The sequence below is a fragment of the Rattus rattus genome, chromosome 14 (genome assembly GCF_011064425.1).
Source record: "Rattus rattus isolate New Zealand chromosome 14, Rrattus_CSIRO_v1, whole genome shotgun sequence".
Lineage (NCBI taxonomy): Eukaryota > Metazoa > Chordata > Mammalia > Rodentia > Muridae > Rattus > Rattus rattus.
In genome coordinates, this window is record NC_046167.1 from 7,224,685 (window position 1) to 7,249,067 (window position 24,383).

The window sequence follows — 24,383 nt, forward strand, 5'->3', positions numbered from 1 at the left end:
ATTAAAGGAGTTTCTTATAAGAGATGCTGTGGTCATGGTGTCTCTTGAAAAAGCAGAAAACAGTGAGTAAGACACTTTTTATGTTCTCAAAAGAAACACAGAGTTTAGATTGCTGTCAGTAGGCCTGGTATACCATAACCTGACCAATTTCATATTTCAATGCCAGTGATATTTTATCTTAAGTAAAATGTAAATGCCTCTGACATAGTTTGGAATGGTGAGTCCAGCACATTGATACATGAGTTGCAGAAATTAACTTGTGGAAAATTCATTTCAAAACAGTATACCATCGGCCTCTACCTGAAGTTGATTAGTATTAAATTTATACTCACCTAGACATTTATAATAGGAAGGATTTATGACAAATAGCATCAAATACATATGTTTTGTGGGATGTTCTGTCTATAGCCACTCATTTTGTCACATATTGTTACATATTGTGATGTAAACAACCACTTTCTGAATGAAAGAATGAATAAGTGAATAGCTGTGTGATGACCACCTTAGGTCGCTTTAACAATCTAACATTTAACAGTGTTACGAATTTAGGGCATTGTTAAGCACATGTGTTATATTTACAAATTGGGTATACAGACCCCCCCCCCCAATGTTGATTAGAATATGGTGCTTGGGTTTGTTTTTGTTACTGCGTTTTGTTTGCTTCCTTGTTTGTTGTTTGTTTTTTATGCATTCACCACAAACAGGGCAATCAATACTTACCATTATCAAAGTATCTGACGGTTGAATTTCTGGATACACTGGGATCAAAATTTGCCATTAAAGGGGCTATGTACTGTGTAGCTGTCAGCATTCGATGCACAACTTCTCCAGTGTATATGAAACCTATAATGAGAAAAACAGGAAATTTGTTAAGAAATAGTGCCAATAAAATCAAAACCAAAACAGCTATATTCAATTGCAATCACACTTTATAGATACATTAAGATAAGGCACACACTTAGTGTCTGGTTGACAACACTTTTTCTAAATAAAATAAAAATTCTTATATAATTTGTTAGTATTTAGCAGAATTGCTTCTCAGCAACCATATATATATATACATATATATATGAATATACATGTACACACACACACACACACACACTTTTAATTGTGTACAGAGTAACTACTACCTCAAAGAAACAGGGTAAAAAAAAAGTTTAACAGAGGCAAAGAAAATCTACCATTTTTCTATTTTAATCTTATTAATTAATAATTAATTAATTGTGAGTACTCTATCTACATGTACACCTGCATGCCAGAAGAGGGCATCAGATCACATTATAGATGGTTGTGAACCATCATATGTGTGCTGAATTGAACTCAGGACCTCTGAAAGCGCAGCCAGTGCTCTTAACCGCTGAGCCCTCTCTCCAGCCCCTGATGTCTCATTTTAACACCAGCCTGACTTGCAAGGTCTTTTATAGGTGAATTTCCTTTCATTATGCTTAGTTGTGGGTTGGTTTGTTCTTGATGTTGCTGCTGTTGGCAGTAGCGATGGAGAGGAAACCTAGCATCTCATACATATAGACATATATGTCATGACACAGGCAAGCACTCTCCTCCAGAGCAACATCTTCAGTCTTAAAATGTCCTAACACACAATCCCTGCATCAAAAGGAGCCCAGAGTCTAAGTGGCAGGATCTACTCTTTCTTTTTGATTTCTTAGGACAGTTCAGCTTGTGAGAGCCTTTATAATTCTAGGTTCATATCAAGAATACAGGTCTACATATTTGTAGGTAAGATGGTACAATATTGACAACCTATAAATGTCCCTTCTTTGTGAGGTCTCAGCACCAACCTATTTCGGCGGGGGATTAGTGGGAAGCATTTACTCTATGGAACTTGAGCCTTGAACTAACTTTTAAAAGTTCTCGTTTTACATCCCTGCCACGTTTTTAATTATTCATATCTGGTTTCTTTGCTTTGTAAAATATCCATGACAAATTGTTAATCTTACCCTGGCTTTTGATCTTCAATGTTTTTATCTGCCTGAGAGAAGACTCATTTCAAGAAATACATGCTCATTTTAATATTAATCTAAAGAGGCACAATCCAGAGTAAGCATAAAAATAAACCTACATACACAATATTATAAAATAAAATTCAGAACAAGAGATTTGTGGCGAGGCATTTAGGATATTCAGACAATCGTGGCATCATTAGAGAGCGGAGACGCCTATATATCATTTTTTTTTTAAAGGAAAAGACACGAGATATTTTGAAAAAAAAACTGTAATATTTAAGCCTCCAAAGTGTCAAACATTTTATCTCATTCATGGTCTGAATAAAAATTTCAATGGCATATGGTGGTTTTGTGATTTCAGGTTGTAAATTGTGATTTCTATGAAAGGCATTGCAAAATTAAATCGGTAGTTATTAGTATATTTAATAAAGTTTTATTATTAAAATCATAAATGATTACTTTCTATTAGAAGAAACTGTGCCTGATAAGATCTTTTTTATCATATTTCCCTCCAGATTTCCAATCATACCCTCATATGTACTTCCCCATAATTATAAACACAAAGCAGAGCCCTTTTGCAGACCCTGTAATTAATTTTTTTCTTTCCTTCACCATAATCCATTTATAATTTAATCATTAAAATAGACACACATAAAAACTTCTACAGTTGAAACCTTGAAAGCAAATGCTTTAATTAGACCGCAAAGGAGTCCTTTCGGAAAGCATGAGCTCTGACTAGTTTCCTCCTCATCCACATTATCTGTGTGGTGATGGACAAGAGTGCTTAACTGAGAGCAGAGCAAGGAAAGAAAATGATAAATCCGGCCTGAAGTCATTTTTCCAGACCCACGTGCAAACAGCAGACGCAATGACTAGGAACACAGTCAGAGCATGCAACATTTCAGACACTTCATTTACATTCCTGTAACTTTTTTTGTTAATCTCTTGGAAGACAGGTAGCATGTGTTGGAAATGTATTTATGAGTTTATGAGGTGCACAGTAGCATTTGGACTCACGAATGTATTTATAATCATCAAATTGAAGGCACTGTATTATTCATTACTGTCAACCTTCATTATTGCTTTGTAGTCTCTTCTGACTATGCGCTGTTTGACTTTATTACTGTTTGAGCTAACTCTCCTGGATGATCTAACTGGAGTATTCTATGACGTCTCCAGCCTCCTTACCCTTTCCATGGTTGTCTCTAGGAACAGTTCTGTGACCCTATCATCCTCCAGGTTAACTGCTTTGGATTCTACATACAGATTCAATACATGCACATGTGCCTGCGTATTTCTAGAGTGATTTGCCACTTTCTTTGAACAGAGTATTTCCCAGACATACAAGTCCCGTATTTCAATGAGGAAGATTCAAAGTAATTCCCAAAGAAGTAAGTGAAAACACAGAAGAACTTGTTACAGTGAGGAGTTACAATCTCCCTGTACACAATAATTGTAACACAAATGAAGGAGAAGGGCAGGCAAGATTGCACCATGAGTAGAGGTGGTTATTCTCAAGCCTGGTGAGCTAAGTTCAATCCCTGGGAGCCCAAGGTGGGAAAAAAATGACTCCACAACTGGGACTATAGTGTGTGCATGTGTGTGTGGTCACACATGTGCGTGTGCATATGCATGCATGCATGTACAGACCACACACCCCACAAATAAATACATGTTATATAAATAAGTACATTGAATAGATGACATTTACAAAATGAATGATAATACCACTTATGGCTGGCTCAATTTTGCTACTACGGCCACGAATGGGACAGAGCTGTCCTTACTACTATCCGAGTTAGAGCAACTCTGCAACTAAAGGGAAGGAATAAACTGACACAGGAAGGATGCTTTCTCTAATCCAGGAAACAGTTTAGATTTTTCTTGATTCTACTGAAAAGTGATTTCTATTAATTCTAAATGAAGAAGTTAGCTGTAAATGAACAAGAATGAGGACAAGTGATTTGTACTTAGCTGCTTAGCTTACATATCTTAAAAACAAAACAAAACAAAACATTTCAACGGGGATTTGAAATGGAAAGAAATTTAAGCTTGCTGAATGCAGAGTATACTAATTCGGGGCTGGATAGGGACTAGCTATACAAGAAAAACACAGCTAGCCTGAAAATACTCATATGTAGACATTCCCTGTATGCCTTTATCACTTTAACTTGATGCAAAAGACACAAGTTACAACTGCATTGTTAATTTTTTTACACTTAAGTCTAAGTTAAGCAACATATTTCCTTGCTTTCCTCAAAATCCCTAGTAGCTGTTTGGGAGGTCAGTATTAGTTTCCTTTATTTATTACAGGATTAGATTACAAACTGCAGTCATTCGTGCGCTCTTAAGAATCGCTGTCTCCAGATAACTTAGGACTCTGAAAAATACCCGCACTAAAAAATGAAATAAGAAAAGCAAGCAGATTTTTCACTTTGAATTGCAAAACAGAGCTACTGCATGGCTCTTCCCCTCAGCTTCAACCATTAGTAAAACTTACGTCAAGTTCTCAGGTAGAATCATATTTTGCTCTTGCTAAAAGTCTCTCCTGTGCATGGTTTCTAGTGTGAATAATCTGATTTCAAATACATAAACATTATCCACTAATTAAGGGAATTGGTCGCAATAAGCCTATTATTATTATTATTATTATTATCATTATTAGTTTACTATATTTATCTACAATCCAGCCGTGGCCCATCTTCCTGTCTCCCTTCCCACAGTTCCTCCTCCCATTCCTCCTCCCCTTTGCCTCCAGGCCTCCCCTCTGCCTAGGGCCTGAAGTGTTTAGAGGATTAGGCACATCTTCTCTCACTGAGGCCAGACCAGGCAGTCCTCTGCTATACATGTGTTGGGGGTGATGGAGAGAGGCTTGGGCCAGCCCATGGATGCTGCCTGGTGGCTCAGTCTGTGGGATCTCCCTGGGGTCCAGGTTGGTTGAGACTGCTGGTCTTCCTATCGGGTTGCCCTCCCGTTCAGCTTCTTCAATCCTTTCGATGAACTGCATAGGGACTATGGAGTACGCTTGGCCTAGCTACCTTGAGAGTCTTGTATCAAAAATTTTTCATGTTAGAGCCTGAAAATGTGCCTTGGAGTTCCTGAGAGACCAATGCTTTACTTCCTGCAGTGAAGTACTCAGGCCACTTTGTATTTTTCCTCATGTTCCCTCAACGGTCAAGGAAGCATGGAAACCTGATAGGACAGTTGGTCTTAGACATGAATCTTGTGTACTCAGTAAAGTTTGCAAACTTCACTGTATCCTGGCAACTACCACATTATCAATCCTGGCAACTGCCATTATACAATGATTAAGGTATCAAGAAAATGATCACAGCCTGAGTTTTACTGTGCCCACCTCCAATCAGCCTGATTTAATTCCTCACAGCCATATCAGGTGATCTTGGCTTAGTAAGAAAGTTCGTGTACTTACAATGAACAGATCCCATTCAATCATTATGTATGGTTTTCCCACCTTTTGAAAAGGTGTATGTTTGGCCTGCACATGTGTCTATGTATCATTATGTGCAGTGCCTAAAGGCAAGAAGAGGGGGTCAGATCCACTGGGACTGGGGTACAGAAGGTTGTGAGCCACCATGTGGGTGCTGAGAACTGAACCTGGTTCCTCTAAAAGATCAGCCATTCAGTGCTCTTAATTTAGGGTCATAGCCCCAGTTCCTTATTATGTATTTATTAAGCACATTTACATTTTATAAATGAAACAATCCATTCACATGTACACAGGCCATTGATAATTACATTATGTTAGGTATTCACTTCATCTAGGAAATAACTGGGAAGTGAATGATGGTAGTATTATTTTCATAAATAATAAATGTAATATTTAATAATGTTTTATTTACCAAAATTCACATAGCCATAATAATTTTTATTATTCCAAATTCCATGGCTTCTAGGGCTGCTTAGGAATAATGAGAATCTAAAGAGCATCAAGTCCTGCAGAGGTCAGAGAGCTAAATGGCATTCCTATTTACCTCTCTTCAGGTCATTTAAAGACAACCACTCTGCAGGAACATTGGCAGTTCTCCTAGGCAAGTTTAAAATGTCATTAAACGGGAGTTGACAGACTACACACTCTCATTCAGCGGATTTAAGCCTAAACAAGCAGTTAGAGGACGAAAAAAATCTTTTCTCTCTGCAAATTCCAGCACCTGTGCCTTAGAGCTCCATTCCAGCCTTTTTAATTGAGCCTCTAGATCCTCTGCCTTTTAACTAGATAGTTTCATAACCAAGTTTGAGTCTTCTATAGGAATTCATCAAATGATGCTGAATTTGGTGATAGGACCCAATTAGAGACTGTTTCATGACAATCTCAAACAATTCCATTGCAGTGTGACTAAATGGCTTAATCTTCCTGTGGTTGCTTCCTTGATATATGTTAAAGGGAAGAGAGACGGTGTTAGTTTACAAGGAGAGCAATGAATATGACTTTTACATTGAAAAAACTGGACCAAGGGATGTAATTCGAAAGAACCCCCCTCCCCAACACACACAGAAGGAGGAAGGAGGGAGAGAAAGCACATGGTAGAAGTAAGAGGAGAGGGAGAAAGAGGTGGAGGAAGAGAAGAGAGAGGGAGGGGCAGAGAGAGAGAGAGAGAGAGAGAGAGAGAGAGAGAGAGAGAGCGCAAAGCCAGCCAATTACTTAAATTTCCTCTAATATATATGAATTGATTGTTAACTGAGATGTTTATATGACTTTCAATTTTTGGCTCAGGCCTACACATACAACATATGTTCGTATGAATCAATCAATTTTGAGATACGGTAGTGCATGAGTTTAACCACAAGGCAATAGATAACAAGGTTCTTTGGTGTCCACAGTTCGTGTAATCCTTGCTTCCATTCTGATGCAATAAGTACCTTGTAAAAATATTAACTTCCTGTTGGCTCCCAAGGATGGTACCTCTACTTGGAAGTGTCACAGTGATAAAGGAAGCGTGAGGATACTATTGCCCATGAGACAATCTATAAACCTTCCATGTGCTGCGTAAAATGCTCCACTTTAGCATGCATTTCTTATTCTCATTGAACTCTTAGGCAAGGCCAGAGTCAATCCATAGGTCTGTACAGCATCAACCATCTGCAGTTAAACACTGCCTTTAGAGCACACATCACGGTGGCATCCATATACCCTGTGTCATTCTTATTAAGGCCTCTGTATCTGTGATCTCCACCTGTTTACAGGTATCTGATTATGAATCAGAATTAGAAGAAAGAATTTCTCATTCAGAATCCTCACTAAAATTGTGCATGGTATGTTCTTGTTCTCGTCATGAGAAGCCACATTGATTAAGTGGATGTCTGTAGTTATTTTGAGAATCAGGCAATGCTTGTGGTTTAAAAGTTGCTTGAAATGAAACTGCAAAGACTGAGCAAATTGTGCTTACATGCTCTCTTTTGTTTTATAACTCCATAGAGTTCCACATGCTATCAACTACTGCCTTAAAGGCAAATGCTTATTTGCAACTCACTCATACTTTCAAATAAAAGCATATGGGACAGCAATTGCTAATTTGTACTTAAAGTTTGTGGCTGGAAATGTGGCTGTTTGCTAAGGACAACTGCATAATGTTGGATTTCACACGAGCAGCTTCCAGTAGGCAGGCACTGCGGTGCATGGGAACAATGTAGGTTTGGACGTGAAACCTGGACAGTTAATAAACATTTTATGAAATTCAAATGGGATTGCTAGCTACGGGATCCTCAGAAGGAACCAATAGTAATATCCTATCAAGTTAAAGAATAGTAAGGATTTATTATACATTAAAATAAATCCATGGGTTTGTCTCCAACATCCTATAATATCATCAGTCTCCAAATATTTCAAGTTAAATTTCCAACAGCTGTCAAAGTAAAATATATTAAATACTTTCATAAATTTCAAAAATATATGTTACAACACAACTCATAGAGTCCTTTGCTGAATTGGCTTAAGACCCCACCGGGTATCACAAAGTTCTAAAATCCACGTCCTTGGTGAAAGAGGTCCCAGCTAGCAACTTAGCTGTGTACTTTAAACTATGTTCATGAACTTGGTATTATCAGAATTATGTTGAGAATATAAAGTAGGTCATTCCAATATCAGAAGGATGATCAGGAGTTGAAGAGGAAAGATAAAGAGATGAAGACAGACCAAATCACAAGACCTTCAACTGCTTTCATTCTGAATTCATAGGAAAAGTGGTGGCCTCGGGTTTCCTTTTTGCATCTTGTTTATCAAATAAATATGTGGTTTTGCTGAACGAAGGATAATCCTTGCTTTGTTTTTTATCCTGTAAAGACTGAAAAGATTGCCCATGTCTTCAAATGCACTGACAATAAGTAAATGGAAGGAAAATAAAAAATAATGAAGCAATCCAGATATTTATATGATCGCGATAATCATATAAAACACCACAGGTACCAAAAGAAATGAACAACAACAGATGTCTGACAAAGACATCAAAACAATCACCTGACCATCGACATACAACAGAGCAGTCACATGGCTCACTTACATCGGGAAAACAACGCGGAAATAAAATACGTTAGAGTGAGCAAACTGTAAGACTGCTCACTTAACAGTGCATCATCAGGGAACAAAATGAATAAAAGAAAAATGAAGACGTAGGGCTGATGGGGGTTATGAAGTAAATGCACAGTGCAGTATAGGCAGAAGGATTAGGGAAGAGATGATACTCAAAAGCAAACAAATGTGAAGACTGAACAGGGATATTCACAAAGCCTAAACAACAAATATATTATACCCTAGGGAATGGTCAGAGGCTATTAGCAGAGCAGAAACACCACAAGGCCCAAACAGGAAGATCTATTCAAAATGCTTACAGAAAGACACAGCTATCCAGGACACCATACTCAAGAAAGATGATATTCAGAGGAGTCTGAAGTGATTTCTCCAGAGAAACTAGAGTTAAGCAATCCATCAGCATTGTAAGTATCTCGTAAGAAAAATGGAATTCCTTGTTTTGATGGGATGCTAAGTAATAACACGAACACATAGGAGAGGTCAAAAGTCCAGTAAATGGCAGTGTGTAATTAATCTTAGTCAGGCTCAGTAATGCTGGCACACTAATTAATTTTTACCTTAGAGTATATGCACGCACGTGTGTGTGTGTGTGTGTGTGTGTGTGTGTCTGAGAGAGAGAATTTCAAAAAATAAAGTTTTAAAGAAGTATGAAAACTACGACTCTAATAATTTAATAATTTATCAGTGATATACAGCATCTAGAGATGAAAATTTTGATATCAATCACGTATAATTTGGAAAAGAATGGACGTTCGAGTGCACAGTTATAGTCAGCAACTGAATTTATTAGTTGAAAACAGAGTGCTCTGCCTTCTGCATGTTTTATATAAGCGTCATGAGAACCATAACGAAAGAAACCTACAGTAGATGCAGAACTGACAAACAAAAGTGAACACAGCACCGCCAAATACCGAAGACGAAAGGACGTGTGGTCCCAGAGCACGGGTGCATCATGAAGAAAGTAAGGTCCTGCCTATGGGTAATCACTTTCAAAGTGTAGGACACATTCTTCAATCAAAGAAATACATAACGAATGTACATTAAACCAAAATCCAACTGTTTACCTTTTAGGGTCAAACAGACACTGGGAATGAAAGGCTGGAAGAAGATATCCCACAGAAATAACAACCAAAAGGGAAAGACCAAAATAATTGTGCAAAGTATAAGGAAGTAAGTACGTAATGACAAGGGGCCATGTTAGCTGAAGGATAGAAATGAAATGTCTTAGCACTGGGCATATAAACATGTGAAGTATTAAGTCATCATGTACAAACATACGGCTATTCCCCTTAAAACATCATTATCATTCAATCCAGAAAACTGCTTCATGATTATCTATCCATAGAGATCAAAAATTACTAATGGATTCACTGTAGTATTCTCTACAGTAACACACATGAGAATAATAAAATATCTATAGAAAGAAAACATGATTTGTAAACATGATGGGAAATCATTCAGCCTTAAGAAGCAGCAAAACTGTCATCATCTGTGACAACAGAAATGAAGCTGGAAGAAATTATGCTAAGTGAGAAATTCCAGGGTAAAAAGCAAAATTATAAACGCCACAAGATCTTACTCATGTGTAAACTTTTGTTTTATTATGAAGAGTGAAGGCTCCTGACCTGTGAACCAAACTGTTGATTTCCACACAACGCAGACGGGAGTTGCTCCAAAGAACCATTTCTAAACAGGTCCACTTCTCCCATATCCTTTCTTTCCCACTACCTGAGCAACCAAGCAAAGTCTAATGGACTGAGGTGACAGTTTCCCATAGCTAGGAGGTGACCCCGAAGATGCTTTCTTTCTTTTACTTTTTAAGTCTTTAAATCCATCTTGTGAAATCCACTAGAGAAAGCACAGAAATAGCCCTGCAAAGAGGAGACTTAGAGTATCGTTCTTTCTTGCTACATGAGTAAACCTTGTAGTTACAAAATGATTGGAATTCATGTTTAAATAAGGTTCTATAAAAGAAAATACTTTGCATATCAGAACAATTATAGTCTTCCAAGTCTTCCCTAGAATTACAGCCAGTCTCTGGCTTACAACAAATGTTACTGTATATAATGCAGGCTGAGAGCAGAAAAAATTGTCTTCCCCAGGGAAAAAGCACACCAACTGCCTATCTAATATCAAATATTTGGCTCTAAAAACATGCACACAAGTAACATTTTATAGACTGAGCAGGATGTATTTATATATTTCAGAATACATATGTGTATACATATATGTTTGTAACAACAGTTAATGTAAAAGAGTCCATGGCTTTTAGTGAGAGCAAGGAGTATATGGGAGGGTTTGAAGGGAGCCAAAGGGAGGGGGAAATGATTTACCTCTATAATAATTTCAAAAAGCAAAAAATTAATATTTTTTAAAAGCTGAGTGTAGTTTTCCAATATTATTTTTTACTAGACATTTTTGGCCTCCATTGTTCAGCTATTATTTGGAAACACTGCTCTCCAATTCCTAAATGTTATCTGAATCCATTCAAGTCAGATCATGTATTACCTGTCTAAACAGAAATGACATTCTCTTTTCATTGTCTTCCTCAGGGTAAGAGGGCCATTCATTTAGACAAGACAGGAGCTGAAAAGAAGGCATGCTGTGGTTTCTTCTGACAGCCATCTGCACTGAACCACTGGCTCCAAATCAAACATAAGATGTATAACTATTTAAATTCCAAAGTATCTGAAGCACCATGTTTCCTCAGATGCTGTGAGTTTTTATTACTGTAGCAACCACAGTTTCAGTTGTGACATATATACTACTAAGTGTATATCTGCTTATGCGCGCACACACACACACTCACACTCACACGCACATGCACGCACACACGCTCACACACAGACTCAGAGACAGAGAGAGACTCAGAGGGACAGAGTAAGAGACAGAGAGAGACTTAAACATATAAGCATATATAGTATTTGAGAGTAAAATAATTTGTATGGGTATATAGTAAATGTGTGTGTGTGTGTTATATGTAAAAGTGAAATAGCTGATGTGTATATACATAAAAATATATGCACATACAAATGAGTTTCTTTCTATGAGGAGGCAGCACGCAGTACTAATTGAACTGCAATTTGTTCTATGAAATTAACCCCTTGTAACCAAAACCGTTGTTCACAGTCATCAGTATATGAATCCAATAATTCCAGTTCAGCTCTAACTTCGCCACTCAACGCAAACAGATGGAGCAGCCGCACTATTTTCCGATTTCGTTTCAGAAGCAGAGCTCCAGAGAGGCTCTATCTGCAGCTACATTGATCCTATTTCATGTTGCCCTGATCTCTTCCATCCTAAGGTCAAGCTCAAACCTCTGTGATATTTGCAATCGTTCTGAGCCAAGTGCCCTTTACAATTTCACAGTTATGACCCTGTCTACATTTTCTCAGATATCTTAATAGCCTGACTCTAAGAGGTGATGGCATAAGAGTTCAGTATCCTGCCCTTCATCCAAGACTACAAACACGCTGGCATTTTAGCCTTCTGCTGCTTGTACATCACCTGACAGTTGTGTTTATGTGGCTAGGACCAGGCCCAAAGCATTGCTTTCAGTCTTTCCAAAGGTCTTCCTTTTATCCTGTATAGGGAGGTACCAAAAACTTAATCAAGACTTCCATGACATTCTTCTAGTTCCCACTGCAAGGCAGGGTACCCACCATTTTACTAACCCCGCTCCTCTGACTGCCTGGGGATGTAGGAAATGGAGTCTCAAAGATTTCAGATTTACTTATACTTAATTTTACATGACTGTTTCGCCTACATACATGCACGCTTGGTGCCAGTCGGGGGCAGAAGCGAGCAACAGAGTTCCCCTGGAACTGGGGTTACAGATGGTTATAAGGCACCAAGTGGTTGCTAGGAACTCATTCTGGATGATCCTGGTGCATGCTCTTAACTACTGAGCTACCTTGGCGGCCCCTGATAATAGATTTGTTATTACTGAACATTGTCTTCCCTCTCCAGTCCTTGCCATGTGTTCCTCCTCGAAGTCTTGGCACATGAGGCCAAGATCACTGCATATAATTGAGCATTAAAATTATAACATAAGGGCAAAAAAATGTTGTCACAGGTAAACCTTCATGAAAGAGTTTGTGACTTATAACTTTGTGTACCTTTGTACATAGGACACTAAATGTCAAGATAAATAGGAGACGGGGTAAGAGTGCTGGCCATGCACATCTAAAGACCTTAGTTCAATTGCCGGAACTCATATAAAGAGTTAGAGTAACCAAGCATCCCTGGGCTGAGACACAGGCCAGCAGCTCTCAGGTCAGCTTACCTGGAATCCAATGGGTAGTGGTAGAAAGTATAGGCTTTATTAATCAATAGGAAGCATATAGAGTATACTGAACTCCACCGCACAACAATGTTAACATACTCTCTACAACCATTTCAGCCAAAGACTGCTTTTTATTTTTAACTTTTTAACCCATCCTTTCCTTTTGTTAACTCAGACCTTACCAATACTTGGTTCACAACAATTTTACTGATGTGCATTTCCTTCAGTTAATAATGAATTATCCAATAAAATATGCCTACCCTACTTAAGAAACAGTTAGTAGGATATTCAAAACGTAACAGAGACCCTCAGACTTTCCTCCACACTTATAGTTCTTACTTCTCCAATTCTAAAGGAAAATGTTGCGCAAACAAACAAACAAAAAATAAATTTACTAAGACGCTTATTCCTTGTTTTGACTTTGGGAATGACTTATTACATTTTAGGATGATATATGTGGATGATTACCTGTATTCACTTGGTACAGGGTCACTAAATCCAAAGGGATAGAATTTGGTAAATGTTACTATTTATCTCACAAGTTGCATCCCGTTTTAACTGTTAAGAGAATTCTAGTTTCTGTTATCTGTTGTGAAACAACTTTGGCTGAATATAGATTAAAAAACAGAAATGCCTTTACCTTGGCCATTGGATCTACAGCAAAGTGGCTAACATTCTCACATTCTTAATTATGCATTTATATCCATCAAGATATTTTGTTATGCTCAACCAATTTTACTTCTGTTATGAGTGAACACATGTTTTAATATCCTGTAAATGACTTTAAAGGATAGCATGGTAATATACAGGTAGAATTCATACTTCTGATCTATTTCTATGATGCTATACCTAAGTAGGCAGTAATTATTTGTGTATTTTTCTTTGCTCTTCTAGATATATGCACATAGGCATTCTTATAATAGAGGAAAGTTCACTTAAATGTTCTTTAAGATACACTGTTTTGTGAGACTAACCACCATCATCTATTCTTTTTTATTGCTTCCTTTCTTTATAATGTTATAACACATGGTCATTTCCTAAGCAGGATTAACTAACATTTTAAAATAACCCATACAATGATCACACTTTAGGATGTTTCAATTTTGTTCATATTTACATGTGTAAGCGGTTTACTTATTTGTCTGGCATGTAGCTGGGCTTCATCCATTTTTACTGTTATGATATTCTATTAGACAGACATAAAGCTACGCATTAATCTACTAGACATTCATGTTGTCTCTGGCTTGACTGTGCTATTGTAAAACCTGACAATCATAATTTTTAACATATGCCCAACTATCTATGTATAAGACCTTCTAAAGAATAAAGTCTAGAAGCTGTAAATTCAGGACTCTAGACACACACTGGGAAAATCTCAACTTACAATGGTGCATTTCTTCCCTAAACCGTTACAGCAACCAGTGTGCCTACAATCCTATTTGTCAAAACTTATATTTCCACGAAAATTTTGTATTTTTCATATAATTGCTGTCAAACTAATATTTGTGAAGGTAAATCATTTGGAGCATTTATTCACATCTGAGTTTAAACAATCATAAAATTATCTTTCAAAAATTAATTTTCTATTGAACTTCTCAGTTCTCTAAAGTGCTTTAAAACTCTTATTTATTCTTATTAATTTTTACATCTTGCTTATTATCTTTTTCCAAAGAATAATAAACCTAGTTATACTTCCTTTATCACATATGGCTTTAACTTCATTAAAGGTTGCCATCCTCTGAAGTTACATTGACTTTTTTTATTTATTCTGATTTGACGTTCTTCTGAATCTCCTTAAAGTTCTGTAAAATCTTGGTCACATTTATATTTTTTCCACCTAAGACATGTTTGTAAGTTATAACATATGAACCAACCTAGTGTTTTTCATTTACGTATGGCAGCTAGTCAGGTATCATTAATTTTATTTTATTTTCTTGGAAATGAAACCCTAGTCTCACTACTTATCAAAAACATGTCTTGTTTGACTATGGAGCTAATCCTAATAATTTTCCCACTTAGTTCTTCAGCAGGTGGACCATTATGTAATCTATAATCAGCATCTATTACCAATATTGATGTTTGTAGGACATGAGAGGATATACAGACCATTATAAAAAAAGTGTGAATCATGGTGCACTTCATACCACAAAATACAGTAATCTTTAAAACAGAAGGTATGCCATTGCTTATGGATAACGACTCCCATTTTTTCTTCCCATTCCCTTTCAGGAATTCATACACACTGGAGGGAAATAAACTTTCCGAGACCCCAATCTGTAGGTCTCTAAAGCATCATTCTCTAGAGATGTTATTCTTCTCCATTCCTTTCTCAATGCTTTTATTAAAATTAAACCAGAATATATGATTACCCAACTGAAGTGACACTATAGGTAATGTACTTCAATAAAGTGGCTCATTTCCCCCTCAATTTTCTGTTCCATTGACCAGAACAGCATCTCCTAAGAATGGATAAAATAGGTATGTGGCAAAATAAGGCAGGTTAATAGAACCATAGCCCAAGAGACTGAATGGGTGCTAAAGCAGCATCTGCCTTTGTTAATGGACTCAGCCAAAGAAAAGAGGCCTGCCAGGCAGTCCTCCCAAGTAAACTGAATCACTTCTTGCATATGTATTTTTTTTAAACATCTTCTGATTGACATCTACAAAAAAGGATCAGAGGAATCTCTGTCATCTTCCTCATTCGAAAGAAGATGTTGTTCAGATATGTGGGTGCTTCTGGTGACTGTCTTTCAGCTCTCGGCACAAGCAAGAATCAGAAGGGTCCTGCCACTGACTGCTTTTGGTCCCTGCACTCAGGGGACACAGATAGCACTAGGTGATTCCCTATTGGGTTGGGAGTGTGGGCACAAGGTATACTTAAGTGACCCCAAAAGTTCCACCAGGGAACTACTAAACCTGACAAACAACTTCAGCAAAGTGACTGGGTATAAAATTATCTCAACTAAATCAGTAGCCTTCCTCTACTCAAAGGATAAATGGGCTGAGAAAGAAATTAGGGAAATGACACCATTCACAATAGTCCCAAATAATATAAAATACCTCAGTGGGACTTTAACCAAGCAAGTGAAATATCTGCATGAAAAGAACTTGAAGACTCTGAAGGAAGAAATCAAACAAGATCTCAGAATATGGAAAGACTTCCCATGCTCATGGATTAGCAGGATTAATATAGTAAAAATGGCCATTTTGCCAAAAGCAATCTACAGATTCAATGCAATCTCCATCAAAATTCCAACTCAATTATTCATAGAAATAGAAATAGAAATTTGAAAATTCCTTTGGAAAAACGAAAAACCCAGGATAGCAAAAACTATACTTAACAATAAAAGAACTTCTGGGTGAATCAACATCCCTGACATCAAGCAGTATTACAGAGCAATAGTCATAAAAACGGTATGGTATTGGTACAGAGACAGGCAAATAGATCAGTTGAATAGAATCGAAGACCCAGAAATGAACCCACACACCTATGGTCACTTTATCTTTGACAAAGGAGCTAAAACTATCCAATGGAAGAAAGATAGCATTTTCAACAAATGGTGCTGGTTCAATTGGAGGTCAACATGTAGAAGAATGCAGACCAATCCATTCTTACCACCCTCTACAAAGCTTAAGTCCAAATGGATCAAGGACCTCCACATCAAACCAGATACACTGAAACTAATAGAAGAAAAAGTGGGGAAGAAATCATCTCAAACACATGGGCACTGGGAGAATTTCCTGAACAAAACACCAATGGCTTATGCTCTAAGATCAAGAATCGACAAATGGGACCTCATAAACCTGTAAAGCTTCTGTAGAGAGAGGACACTGTCATTAGGAGAAAACAGCAACCAACAGATTGGGAAAAGATCTTTACCAATCCTACATATGATAGAGGACTAATATCCAAAATATGCAAAGAACTTTCAAGAAGTTAAACCCCAGAGAGCCAAATAACCCTATTAAAAAGGGGTTCAGACCTAAACAGAGAATTCTCAGCTGAGGAATATGGAATGGCTGAGAAGCACCTAAAGAAATGTTCAACATCCTTAGTCATAAGGGAAATGAAAATCAAAACAACCACCTCACACCAGTGAGAATGGCTAAGATCAAAAACCCAGTTGACAACTGATGCTGGCGAGGATGTGGAGAAAGAGGAACACTCCTCCATTGTTGGTGGGATTGCAAACTGGTACAACCTCTCTGGAAATCAGTCTGGAGGTTCCTCAGAAAATTGGATGTTCCACTACCTGAGGACCCAGCTATACTTCTCCTGGGCATATACCAAAAAGATGCTCAAACATACAACAAAGACACATGCTCCACTATGTTCATAGCAGCCTTATTTATAATAGTTAGAAGCTGGAAAGAACACAAATGTCCTTCAATAGAGGAATGGATTCAGAAAATGTGGTACATCTACTCAGCAATCAAAAACAATGATTTCATGAAATTCACAGGCAAATGAATGAACTAGAAAATATCATCCTGAGTGAGGTAACTCAATCACAGAAAAACATACATGATATACACTCATTGATAAGTGGATATTAGCCCAAAAGCTCGAATTACCCAAGATGCAATCCACAGATCACTTGAAGCTCAAGAAGGATGACCAAAATGCTGATGCTTCTCTCCTTCTTAAAAGGGGGAACAAAAATATCCAAGGGAGGCAAAGTTTAGAGTAGAGACTGAAGGAACGGCCATTCAGAGCCTGCCCCGCATGTGGCCCTTATGTATACAGCCACCAAAACTAGATAAGATTGATGAAGCTAAGAAGTGCAGGCTGACAGGAACCGGATATAAAACTCTCCTGAGAGACACATCCATAGCATGTCAAATACAGAGGTGAACACTAGCAGCAAACCACTGAAATGAGAATGTGATCCCTGTTGGAGGAATTTAAGAAAGGATTGAAAGAGCTGAAGGGGCTTGCAACCTCATAGAACAACAATGCCAACCAACCAGAGCTTCCAGGGACTAAACCACTACCCAAAGGCTATACATGGACTAACGCAGGCTCCAACTGCATATATAGCAGAGGATAGCCCTGTTAGGCACCAGTGGAAGGAGAAATCCTTGGTCCTGCCAAGGTTGGACCCCCAGTGCAGGGGAATATCAGGGGCATGGAAGGGTGGGTAGATGGGGGGACACACTTATGGGGGAGGGGGAGGGGATAGGGGTTTATGGACAGGAAACAGGGAAAGGGAATAACATTTGAAATGTAAATGAAGAAACATATCCAATAAGAAAGAAAGAAAGACAGACAGACAGACAGACAGACACATTTCTTAAAACTGATTGTGGGAAGGCATCGGAATTTACTTGTACTTGATAATCCATTTGCCTATTGATTATCTAAAAGAACTGCATGGGCACAGGGCCCAAGTCCCCCTTTCCAGAAATACTTCACAGTAATCAGAATTTTTAGTATGTGGTATTTTTCTCATTTTACTTAAAACATGATAAAGCAGAGAATTAGAAGCTCTTCATGCTGTGGGGAATTCTCTTCTTGGGCATTCTTCTGTGGCTCTCACTGAATGTGTAAGAGGAGAAGTCAAGCAAGCTGCAAGCAGGAAATGGCTAGGAAATCTAATCTCTGTACACACACACACACACACACACACACACACACACACACACACACACACACGGTAGATCAAAATCAAAAAACATCATTTTTATCTGATTATAGTCATTTGGGAGATGCTGATATTTAAAGAGATAGTTGTTTGGATGCTTATTCAGTCGTGAAAATGAGAATTGTTGAATTTCCAAATAAGACCACTTGAAGGACCAAGGGCTCCCTTATCTGGTCTCTTTCAACCTCATTTCCCCCACATTCCCTGGACTCACACAGTGCACTTTTTATGAAAAGTAATGGCAGATTTTTAAAAATTTCACGGGCTTCTTTTCTTGCCTGAAATACACTGACTCCTTTTGTAACCTGAACATTCCTATTCACATTTCTAGCTTCCATTTACACAGTCTCTCTTCTTTGAAGCCTCCTTTTTGTATCAAGTCAAGAAGATCTGATTACATACTTCTGGTGTTTCAGCCCTATCTAGCTCATTCTGACCTGCCTTATCATGCCAGATTTAGATTGCTTATTCTCACATTTATCCCATAGTATACTATTTTTCTCTTATCAATGTTTAATACTCTAGAAGAACAGACCATAAAGTGTTATGTTCTCGGAGCCTGAGTGATGGCTTAGCAATTAGGAATGATTCCTGCTTTTTCATTGTACCCGTGGCCAGATCCTAGTACCCAGGGTAGGTGGTTCACAACTCCTTATAATTTAGTACCAGGGGATTTGTTTCCCTCTTCTGGCCTCAATCTCATCCACACATATTTGTATACATACATACATACATACATACATACATACATACATACATACACACACACTTGCAAATGCACCCTCTCACACACATACACAAACTCATATACATACATAAAATAAAACAAAGCCATGAAAATGTTATGTGTCTCGCTTAGTAGACTTTGACATTTCCACACGTACCTATTCAATCTGTAAGTTATCACTGAACGTCTGGTACATCAAACTATGTAAAATGTGAGAGCAGGGAGGAAGCCATTCCGCATGCTGTACAGTGGGTGTTGTGCTAATCGGCTAAACGTACTAGACAGAGGCCAAACAGAGTCCAGATAGCAGAAACCTAGGGCAGCTATGACAAAGGTTAAAGATTATTTCTCAAAAGTAATGAGAGAACCCTGAAGTATTTAAGTTTGGGCAGAACCCGGGTAGATTTTCTTTATTGAAGAGCATTCTGAGAATCATCCTGTTTAATATTTATTTTCCCAAATGGGTAGAAAATATACAGAGTAAGGTATTTAGCAGGATTCAGGTGTATCTGTGATTTATTTCTCATAAGCATTACTGTGGGAAGTTGTACTTCTCTTAAGTCACTCATAGGTAACCTCCACCTTATGTGAATTATGTTCCTGCAACTTAAAAGCAAACAAACAGTGCATTTATTCAGGAAAGACATAGGCAGGCAATGAGTAAAAAGAAATCATAATTGAACAAGAAGGGTCCTAACGTGGACATTTCTGGTTTCTTTGGAAAGTCAGTTGTGTCACGTGATGTTTGTCTGGATGGTGTCTTGTGAGAGGAAGTTGTGCTGAAGCAGACATGGGAGAAAGCATGTGATGTTTATAAAGAATGTAAATATAGTCCTACAATGAGAGGATGTTCTTTTCTTTAAGTATAGAGTTTATTCAGGGCATGGGGAGGGGAGTTACGAGAGTAGTAGGGCAAAGTAAGAGAAAGAGTAGAGAAGAATAGAGAAAGAGAGGATTAGAAGAGTAGTGGCCAGCCATGAGCATGTGGAGACAAGTGGGAGAGGAATGGGGAGAGAAGGGGTAAAGGGGAAAGAGGGTAAGAGTAAGATAGCAAGAGCAAGAGAGCAAGAGCAAGAGGAGAAGATGTTCCTCCATCGCTATGTCAAGTAACACTTCTCTGGCCTTCACTGATGATGCTGTTGTATTGGGAGATCTTCATTGGCCTTCAGTGGCTGCATAACACTTCTTTGGTCTCTGCTGGTTATGCAGCGCTTTGATGGGCCAAAGAACTTCTCATGATATTCTAGTTGATTCTTGTCACTTCCACTGACTTTGGTACTTCAGGGGAGCCTTGCAGTTTCTGCTGTATCATGCCACCTCTACTAATTCATGTTTCATGTTTAGTGTTTGGCTATTGGAAGGGACTGCTGATATCTTGACAAAGAAGAATAGAATCACCCTAAGGAACTATTTCTAAACAGGACCATAATCCCCATTTCCTATTAATCTTTCTTTTCTACCTGTGGCAGAATGGACTAGAGGGGAGGTTGACACATTCAAAAACCCTAACTAAAGTAGGTTTTGAAAAACGAGCCTACAGAACCTTGAGTTACTGATAGAATGGGCTGGGATGTGGAGTAGAATGGACAAAAGTTGTAATAAACCCTTTTCCTCTCCAGGTTGATTTTGGTAAGAATGCTTCATCACAGCAACAGAAAGACAGCTAGAACAGGTGGCTTTGACTTTCACTTTTGAGACATGATTCATTATGATTTAACATAATGGGTGCAATGATATTGGTTATGTGCCTAAAGATCATGTGTGCACATACCCCCAGGAACATGTGTACACATGAACAGATACACACACACACACACACACACAGAGAGAGAGAGAGAGAGAGAGAGAGAGAGAGAGAGAGAGAGAGAGAGTATTGCTTTGCAACCAAACTGAGGCTAGCACAGGATTTCTAAGAGTTTTCCATTTCCTAACTGAAAGATTTCTTATGTTTATATTATTTAGTGTGTGAGAGATTTTGAGGACAATAGTCAATACCATTTTAGTGGTTTCACAGCTCCAACTGACACAACTAAACATTGCAGAACTGACAGCCCAAATCAAGTTCATTATTCTGAGTTTTCAGTAAACCTAGGATGAGGAGGCCAACAGAGCGATATCTGGAGAGGGTTCTCTTCCTTCCTTGTGATGACTGCCGTTCACTATGGTTCATGGCAAATGAAGTGCCAAGCTCCCTGGGGCCTCTGCCTTCAAAGATCTTAGTCCTACCCCGAGGTTTCCCCTTTATAACCTCATCTAATTCTAACAACCCCCAACTACAAACTAGAAATATTACACATTGGAATTTATGTCTGAAACAGACAGATTTGAGGGAAACTAAGCCATAATAAATTTGAATGAAAACATTACAATCAAGTGTTAGAAAATTCTTCTACTGTTTCACAGAAAACTGAAATAATTAGCTTAAAAATTAATTCACAGCAATATTTTCACCAAAGACATTGTTCCAGGAGACAGACTCCCATTTCATGATGTATTTGTCAGATAACTTTTCTCCATGTTTTCATCCCTCAGGTTTTGAGGATGCCAGTCACTAAATGTGGCCACAGTAACCACAAGTCCCACACTCCAGATTCTATTAACCATTGCAGATATCCTTTTTCAGGTTTGGAAAGTTTCTATCATATCATAACTTGACATAAGTAACATTCAAGTGGGAAAGAGAAATCCTGGGATCTCATGTAACATCTACACACACACACACACACACACACACACACACACACACACAGACACAGATACACACACAGACACACACAGAGACACACCACACATAGACACAGACACACACACTGACATACACACAGACACACACACACAGATACACACACAGACACACACAGAGACACAGCACACATAGACACAGACACACACACACTGACATACACACACACAGACACACACACACAGACACACACAGACACACACACAGACACACACACACAGACACACACACAGACACATACATAGACACACCCACAGACACACACACAGACATACACATAGAAACACATACAGACATTTTAACTAGTTTTAAATGAGTAAATATGTCTTTCTTATAAAGATTGCCACGTGGGTCCTTTAACACTGTTTATCGACACAGCAAACATTTCACTTGACATTTTTGGTTTAGCCCATGAAGTAAACCAAACCAAGTCTTAGTTTGCACATATGTGTATTTTACTAAGAAAACACATATCATTTAAAATGAGTAAACTTTTAGTTCCAAAACAAATGGATTTTCAAGTCCAAAACCAAGTAATAAGATATTGTTGTTCTACAAATTTTAAGGAATCTCAACATTCATGGTTAATGTAGGTGGGATAAGTATTTATCTTTAAATTCTTTCATAGAATTTGTCCTGTGGAAGATCCAAGTGAGGCCTCATATACGGCAGACATTCTAATAATAAGCTACATTCCAGCCCTAAATGATTAACTTTAAATAAATGAAGTCATGGCTTTGTTTTTAGGATCACATGAATTTATCACCAGTGTTGAAGGAATTGTGCTTCTCTGAAAGCTGGTTAATGTGAAGATTTTAAAGTTCTTCAGGGGACCTTCCTCTGTCTTAAGTGCTTAGGATTTAAAGTGCACTCACATCAAAATGGCGATTCTTCCAGAGCAGTGGATGTTCCTATCACCTCTATGCCAGCTACCCAGTGCTCTGCGTGGCACATGAAGCTTCTCCATAGACCTTCGCTGACTTTTCTCATGCAGCAATGCCAGAGAGAATCAGGAGACATTGTTTCAGTTTAATTTGTTACAATTATAAGGACAAAGTTATTCCGGTGAGGGACTCAGTTTGAACAAAGGAATGCAGGTGGAAGCTGGAGGAAAATGGGGTAAAGTTGATTCACTGGAAGAGACAAACAAAGAGAAAAATATCTAACTGTGGATCCTGCAGAGCTCAGGACAAAATGGAAAGAGTGGCAAAACAGAAAGAAAGGTTCAGTACAAAAGAAGGTGAGGGTTTGGATCTGGGAATTCTCCAGGTCAGCTACCCTGAGGGGATGGTAGGAGCGCAGTTAGAGGCTGGGAGCAAGGTGTCCATGTGCAGGACCAAGGAGGTTACCAGGAAGTTGAGAGCAGCTTTGGGGATGCATGAGTGGGAACTGAGGAAGAAAAATCTGCAAACTTCACAGGAAGAAAGAATAGTCTGGTAAAGACGAGTCGCGGGGAAGAAAGCTGAGCTGCAAACCGGAAGAATCTGGAGCCTGGGCAAAGCCATGGAGCAAATAAATGAGGAAAACGAAATTTATGATTAGGACATACACTGTTATTGCTCCTGAAAAAGAAAGCAAACCAAAACAGAAAACCTCACAGTCATTTATGGGCCAAGTTCTTACAAGAATGCCTGGCATTCTCTTCCTCCCGTGACCGAGGTGAATTAATCTATTTCTATCTGTCCTTGGGGAGGCAAAGGCCGGGCATCCACTGTCTATGACATCTCCTTGGCTTTTGTCAAGCTCTCAGCTCAGCCTCTGTTTCCTGCAGAAGCTTCTCCCAAGTAACCGTGACTGTCAAAATCTGCACCTGGTGTCTGGTTTAGCATTCCTGTGTGAGGGCTCTCCATCCCTGCCAGGCACATGTCGTACATTCCTTCCAACGTTCACATCAACTTCCAGCTTCTTCCTGGCACCCAGGATGTTATTATACTCACACATATGATCATGTCTGCTGTCTTTTTTCTCTTGATAGACACATTCATTCCAAAAGGGAAAGAACCTGACTCTTTCTTGATTGCATAAACACTTTGGAGAAAGAGCTACACTTTATAATTTCATCTGGCAATGATCTGTACATGATGGAGCTCAGTTAGGTGCTGGATACAGCAAATGTGAAAGCAGGGATGGTTCTTCTGTCTCTCAGTTTAGAAACATTATTGACAAATCAAGATCCTTTCTTACTCTGGGGATTTCATACCTTAGCAATCACCTTTTATCTTATTGTTGTTTGCTGTCTGAAAAAAGAGATCATAAAGACAACTTCTAAGTAGACAGTTATTTAATTTAATCTAATCTCTCTCTCTCTCTCTCTCTCTCTGTCTCTCTCTCTCACTCTCTCTCACACACACACACACACACACACACACACACACACACACAGAGAGAGAGAGAGAGAGAGAGAGAGAGAGAGAGAGAGAGAGAGTGATAGATTCTCAAACAAAATAATCCAGTGTCTTCAGAGCTCAGCTA

The 24,383-nt window shown here is 38.4% G+C and overlaps 1 protein-coding gene across 1 annotated transcript in view; it reads right to left on the bottom strand.

The window, feature by feature from the left end:
- Plxdc2 (plexin domain containing 2) overlaps positions 1 to 24,383 on the bottom strand; it is a 186,248-nt gene that overhangs the window by 65,102 nt on the left and 96,763 nt on the right. Inside the window, exon 5 of the mRNA XM_032885180.1 lies at positions 721 to 843. Coding sequence (XP_032741071.1) covers positions 721 to 843 — 123 coding nt within the window. The remainder of the gene's footprint in view (positions 1 to 720; positions 844 to 24,383) is intronic.